The following is a 7416-nucleotide window of genomic DNA, read 5'->3' on the forward strand; positions in this document are numbered from 1 at the left end:
GGCGTCTCTTGATTCAAAGTCGGCTTCTCCACGTCTCACAGTGCCCGTGCGGATTTCTCCTTCAGCCAACTCCTCCCTCTCAGCCGTGGCCTGCTTGGACTCTGGTGCCTCTGGGAATTTTATTCGGGATTCCTTGGTGAATAAATTCCGCATCCCGGTGACCCGTCTTGTCAAGCCACTCTACATTTCCGCGGTCAACGGAGTCAGGTTGGATTGCACCGTGCGTTACCGCACGGAGCCCCTCCTAATGTGCATCGGACCTCATCACGAAAAAATTGAGTTTTTGGTCCTCTCCAATTGCACTTCCGAAATTCTCCTTGGACTACCCTGGCTTCAACACCATTCCCCAACCCTGGATTGGTCCACAGGAGAGATCAAGAGCTGGGGTACCTCTTGTTTCAAGGACTGCCTTAAACCGGTTCCCAGTACTCCCTGCCGTGACCCTGTGGTTCCCCCTGTAACCGGTCTCCCTAAGGTCTTTATGGACTCTGCCTGCCATAAGAAGTGCCTCTCCCCCCCTCCCAGTCCAGTCAGGCAAGCCTCGGTGCCTCCTCATGGCCCCCGTCCTGGTGTCACACTGCCCCGTGCCAGGCCTCGCCCTCTGCCCTCACTCCCCATTCCCACTCCTGCTGTACTGCCTGCCGTTGAGGAAACCCTCCATTCTTTCCCGGTGTCCTCATCCCAGGGGAGGCAGTTACCGGACAAAGAGAAGGGGAGACCTAAGGGGGGGGGTACTGTTACGCCTAGCGCTCCGGGTCCCCGCTCCTCCCCGGAGTGCTTACGGCGTCTCTCTCTCCGCAGCGCCCCGGTCGGTCCCGCTGACCGGGAGCGCTGCACTGTCATGCCCGTCGGGGATGCGATTCGCACAGCGGGACGCGCCCGCTCGCGAATCGCATCCCAGGTCACTTACCCGTCCCGGTCCCCTGCTGTCATGTGCTGGCGCGCGCGGCTCCGCTCTCTAGGGCGCGCGCGCGCCAGCTCCCTGAGACTTAAAGGGCCAGTGCACCAATGATTGGTGCCTGGCCCAATTAGCTTAATTGGCTTCCACCTGCTCCCAGACTATATCTGATCACTGCCCCTGCACTCCCCTGCCGGATCTTGTTGCCTTAGAGCCTAGTGAAAGCGTTACTGTGTTTGTCCATACTGTGTACTTGACCTCCTGCTATTGCCTTATTGACTACGATTCTTGCTGCCTGCCCCGACCTTCTGCTACGTCCGACCTTGCTTTTGTCTACTCCCTTGTACCGCGCCTATCTTCAGCAGTCAGAGAGGTTGAGCCGTTGCTAGTGGATACGACCTGGTCACTACCGCCGCAGCAAGACCATCCCGCTTTGCGGCGGGCTCTGGTGAACACCAGTAGTGACTTAGAACCGGTCCACTAGCACGGTCCACGCCAATCCCTCTCTGGCACAGAGGATCCACCTCCTGCCAGCCGGCATCGTGACACTCTGTCTCCTCACTGCCTCCCTCTTTCCCCCATCCTCGGTCTCATCACGCCCCTCCTTGATCCTTAGGCACCTCACCCCCCCCCCATTCTTGATCTTATCACACACACCCTCCTCCTTAGTCTCCTCCCCATCCTTAGTCACTTCACACACCCCTTCTTCGCTCTCCTCACTAAACCCAACCCCCCTCCCTCTGCCAGGAATTCACGGCCTTTTCACCATCACCCCATCCTCAGTCATCTTACCCCCATGGATCCATGGATCCACGGTCTCTTCACCCCCATCCTAAGTTTCACTCACCCTCCAAAGTTTCTAAATTGTGAGCCTCCTGTGTGCGCACTGCCACGGAAGGAAGGGGCCTGGAGCATGTCACGTGCATCTGCTCCCACAAGCCCATGGCCAGTCTGAGCCTGCGGGTTGATTGTGCTGACAGCAACATGTGGTATCCCAGTACCGTATTGCATACCGTAGTGTAGAGGTCCCCAAAGTCAGAGTAACTACATTCAGGTAGGGTTCCTCAGGTGGGACAGCCCCTAGTTGCCTCTCTTTAAGTCTAACTTTAATGTTAATATATGTCTATATTTAATAATTATATCTATATTTCATAGGAATGTATAGTACTTACCTTGTTCAGCGTCACAGGACCTTCGGTCATGTGACCATACTAGTAACCTCTATGGTATGTTGTAGGACCTTAGGAGGTCCTTGAGTCACGTGTTACCCACAAATCTCTATAATGGTGATTGACATCAGTTTGGACCAATTAGCGTTAGTCCAGTCCCTGCCCATATAAGGGAGCTGCGTCGAATTATCGCTCTCTTGGGTTGCTGCTCTCGTGGATGCCGGACTAACAGGACGGTGTGCTACGCAACTTTCAAAGACACGCTAGGCCTCAAAACCTACGGCCTCAGCAGAACCAAAATCGTGAGTTCAAATCTAAATTCCTGCTAATGCTAGTGTGACTACTGGACCGCAACAAATTCACCTAAATCCAGTGGAACAGCGCAATAGACTAAAAGACTCTGAATGCTAACGTCCCAACCATTGTCAATCTCCAAAGGAAAGCTGTTGTTATGCTAAGAGACTGTTATGTTAATGAAGTGTACAGAAAATCTTCAGTAAAAGTTAACACTGTTTACAGAAGCTCTCCGGTTGTGGATAATCTATTATTCTCTACCTTAAACCCATTATCATCTACCTCCCTATCATTCCTGGGAAGGGCGGCAGTAGGACAAGCTTTATTGAGGAGCCCCCACCCTGGCGTCACGAATAGCAAGGGTTAACAGCTACACTCCCCATACCCTACACCCCCCAGGCTATCACAAACAGCACACAGTGTAGCGACCAGTGCGGCTCCACCCTGCGCTGCTGCATTGCGGTGGCAATCTCGATGCTCTGACGCCGGCCGGCAACCTATCTGCAGCCTGGCACATGTATATTATTTATGTAGCAGTGAGACGGCCTGATTTGTTTTGCGGCCTGCACCTCCGGCGGGGGCCGGGTAAGCCAAACAGTAGGTATGCCACTAGATACATGGGACATGCTGCCTCTCATGGAAGGGCTTCTAACTGGCATTTTAAGTAACATAATGCCCAACCACACACAGCATCAAGGGATGTTTCTGCCAGATTGCAACACTTCCTTGGCTTGCCCGGTAACCATATATATCACCAGTTAAGCATTTAGGGGACTGACTGGAATTTTTAGGTGTGTAGGATTTTTTATTTTTTTCAAATAACCCAGCCTAGTGGAAACCCAGCCTAGTGGAAACCCAGCCTAGTGGAATCCCAGCCTAATATACTCACTGACAAAAAAATTATGGACCGAGGAGGAGTTGGGAAATCGAATGAAACTTTATGGACGACATTTATCAAGGCACAAAAAAATGTTTACCTGCACAAAATTTATCAAATGCTCTGTTACCATTTAATAAATTTGGTGCTCCTACAGCTTCAAATCTATGGGAAAATGTGCTGCAGGAAGCCATATAAAGCCTGTTTGTCTCTATGTCCAACTGTATCCCATCTTATAAAGCCTCCTCTTGGTTGTACAGTTTCCCCTAATAATTTTATCCTTATACACTAATGTTATCACTTACATATGTCATCATTACACACACATATGGGCTGACATTTATCATTGTAGGTGTAAGTGAAGCATTTTTTTACCCCTTTTTTTTGTGTGTGCTGGTAATGTGTAGGAGCACCAAATTTATTAAATAGTAACAGAGCATTTGATAAATTTTTTGCAGGTAAACATTTTTTGCACCTTTTCTAGACACAAAAAACTGTCTAAAGACAATGATAAATGTCGGCCATAATGTTTCATTCGATTTCCCAACTCCTTCTCGGTCCATCATTTTTTTTGTCATTGAGTATATTAGGCTGGGATTCCACTAGGCTGGGTTTCCACTAGGCTGGGTTATTTGACAAAAAATAAAAAATAAACCAAGACAACAGTGCTGACCACTGAGCCGCCGTATAGATAGATTTATTGATTACATTTACTGTATGGAAATCTGAAGGTTATAAGATAAAGTAGTGATTACAGAGCAGAATGTTTGTGGACTTTATGTTTGAAGTCTCACTCACTGGCCCTCATTTACTATTGAAAACCCGACAGCCTTTGTCGGCTTTTTCTTGTCGCATGTTTTTGCGCCATGGCGCAGACAATGTGCGACATCGTGCGACACTATTTTCCAAACCACCCGACTCGGCTTTCTGAAAACCCAAAAAAGTGGTGTTTCCCGATGAAAACTTTATATCACACAGATTTAACAATTTTTGCAACCACATTACTCGGGTTTGGTCCTCTTTTGTTCCCGACAGCTGCAAGCTGTTGTAAAAAAACATGGTAAAACTTGGTGCAACCTAGTTTTTCAACTGTTAAATTTGTTTGGCTGTATTTTGATGCCTTTGTTTTCAGAAAATGTATATTAATTTAAATTATTCTTTTAATTTGAAAAAAATTTGTTAGAGTTTGCATTCTAAATTAAAAAATAACAAGTTTTGAAGTAATGTTGTGTAATCTTTGGAATAGTAATGAATTTTTGAGGCAAATAAATGTATTTATTAAAAAAAAAATTTAGGTCTACAATTAAGTATAAAAACCTAAACAAATTACACAGACAACTGATATATACTATTTTCAAAAATTATCAGAATATACAAACATTTTAGAATTTAAACTATATACAACGTTCATCACAAACGATTGCCAAAGAAATCCACTGTAATCTGCTGTCTCACTAGTTGAGCTGCATTATCACTGGGTATGTTTCCTTCAAAGTTTTCCTGGATTTCTTCTCTTAAATCATCTGCAATTGAAGTTTCTAAATTATGAGCATTGGCAATATTATGTAGTATTGCACAAGCAATAATAATTTGACAGACAATTTTTGGCTCATAAAGCAAAGCTCCACCACTAACATCAAGGCAACGAAATCTGCTTTTCCAGATCCCAAAAGTCCTTTCACCAATACTTCTAGTTTTTTTATGAGCATGATTAAATCTTAGTTCCGCTGATGTAGAAGGAGAAAGGTAAGGTGTCATGAGCGATTGATTGAGTCTGTAGCCATTGTCACCTGTTTGATTTCAGACAAGAGATTGGTTAGACTATGTAAATTTGTCCATGATTGAAATAACTATTATATCACTATGGCTTTTGTATGGGAGTTGTAGTTTTGCAACATTTGAAGGTCCGCAAGCTGGAGACCACTGCACTAGTGCCTTAACTCTGTTATTTTTTGCACGTTGAAATCTATTGGCCCATTGTGGTCTATGGGGATCTCACGGTATGTAAAAGTGTAAGATAATCAGGAGGGACCTGCCAGGACAGTGTATGGGAGCCCCTGGTGGTGGTTTGAGTCCTGGGGTGGGATGGAGTGATACAGTGATTTAATTTTTTGGAACTGGACAAACAGTGGTTTCACTGGCCAACCTTTACTCTGCACAGGTATTGCTAATTATCCATTATAATGGGATATTTATCAATACCTGTGCAGAGTTAAGGTTGCCCAGTTGCCCATAGCTACCAATCATATGGCTTCGTCCATTTTTCGGAGGACTTGTTAAAAATTAAAGAAGCAATCTGATTGGTTGCTATGGAACACTGCATCACTCTTCCTCTACACAGGGTTTGATTAATCTCCCCCATAGAGGGAGATTTGGCCAAACCAGACCAGAGGAAAAGTTGGCCAGTTGCCCATAGCAACCAATCAGATCGCTTCTTTCATTTTGCTGTGGCCTTGGGAAAACTGAAAGAAGCAAGCTGATTGGTTGCTGTGGGACATTCTGCAGCTTTTGATGCAAAGTAAAGTTTACCCACAACACTGTAATCCACTCCTTCACAACCTGGGTCTCTAACCACCACCAAGGGCTCCCATCCACTCTCCTGCCAGGTCCCTCATGCTTATCCTCAAGTTTTCCATACCATGAGATCTCCATAGACCACAATGGGCCTATGGGTTTCAATGTGGAAACATTCACAGAGTTAAGGCACTAGTGCAATGGTCTGCAACCTGCAGACCTCCAGCTGTTGCAAAACTGCAACTCCAGCCAACGCCTGTCCGGGCATGATGGTAGTTTTAGTTTTGCAACATCTGGAGGTCCGCAGGTTGGACAGCACTGCATTAGCAAATTAGTTCCCTATACCATTAAAGAAGAGAGGGCTCAATATTCGTGAAAAGGCGCATATATTTATTCGCATATGGCCAGACATTTACGCATATGCGCTCAAAATTTTTTTTAAATAAAAGTTACATTTATTCAATTATATATGACCAATATTAATCCATATATTTGCAAAATAGCGTGAATTCAAATATGGCCTATGACGCTCAAAACTATTCTCCAATTCTGATCTCCTATCTCACCTTCCTATCTTGTAGTCCTATACAGACCTCCTATTATCATCTCTTATCCCGTCCTTCAAGCCCGCCCTCCTATCTCGTTATTCAAAGTGCCCTATACCAAAAATTCCTTTTCCTAATATATTTATTGTGTAAAAATGCTCATAGGGCAAAAAAATATTAAATCTGAATGCTGAAAAAGGATATTTGATATTCTTCTATCATTATGTAGTAAATTAATTTAAAAATTTACGAGGGCATTTATTAGATAGAATATAAACAGATAGCCTCACCTAGAAGTAAACTGTCTCCATAATCTCCCCTTTGAAAACGACGAAAAAGTTCAGTACCCTGCAGAATATAGGAATCATGACATGATCCCGGAAAGTTCGGAACAATATCAAGGATTTCAAACTGTGGACCAACACACACTTGTACATTTATTGATCTATACATTTTTCTATTGCGATAAACATGTTCAGACTCAGCAGGGGGAACCAGAGCTACAATCCATAGCTCCTATTACATTCGGAAAACCAGCTATATTGAAGAATTTCTCCTTTATTTTCAGAATCTCATCATTGGTTGTGGGAAATTTAATGTAATCTTTGGTTACTAACATCATTGCTCTTAAAACCTGTTTCAGTATACGACAGAAAGTCGGTTGGCTTATTCCAAATCTAGACGAGGCAACATGTTGAAATAGGCCGGAGGCCATGAAATACAAGACACTAAGAAGTTTGGTGACTCCTGTTACCGCATGGGATCTTTTGGTTTTACTATTTAAATTTAGCAAAATTTTTTCATAAAGTTCCAAGATAGCAGCTTTATTTAATCTGAATTGTTGGTGGACTTCTTCTTCAATCATGTTTTCAAATCCTAATCTTGGTCTAAATTTGTGGGGCTTTCTTCTACGCCTTGCATGGTCTATCTCCCTTGGTTGTCTTAGTTGCAGAACTGCATTGTTAAGGTTAGCTTATGCACTTCGTCTGTGCACTCTGCCTATGAGCGCATGGTCTTGTTTACAAGCTTTGTCAATCGGGAGGTTTTAAGCAAAAGGCTGGACACGCCCCCATGCAACATCAAGTTCATGCTCAACCTCGTGGTCTCAAAATTCACGGA

General features: G+C 44.5%; 1 protein-coding gene across 1 annotated transcript; it reads right to left on the reverse strand.

Annotated features, from left to right (window-relative positions):
* Positions 1–4648: 4648 nt before the first annotated feature.
* Positions 4649–7162, reverse strand: LOC130356773 (putative nuclease HARBI1). Its single transcript, XM_056558740.1, has 3 exons — positions 6821–7162; positions 6588–6708; positions 4649–5028 (listed from the first exon to the last, which is right to left on the reverse strand). Exons 1-3 carry the CDS (start codon positions 7160–7162, stop codon positions 4649–4651), a joined length of 843 nt encoding a protein of 280 aa, XP_056414715.1.
* Positions 7163–7416: the final 254 nt, after the last annotated feature.

This window comes from Hyla sarda, chromosome 1 (assembly GCF_029499605.1).
Source record: "Hyla sarda isolate aHylSar1 chromosome 1, aHylSar1.hap1, whole genome shotgun sequence".
In the NCBI taxonomy this organism is placed as follows: domain Eukaryota; kingdom Metazoa; phylum Chordata; class Amphibia; order Anura; family Hylidae; genus Hyla; species Hyla sarda.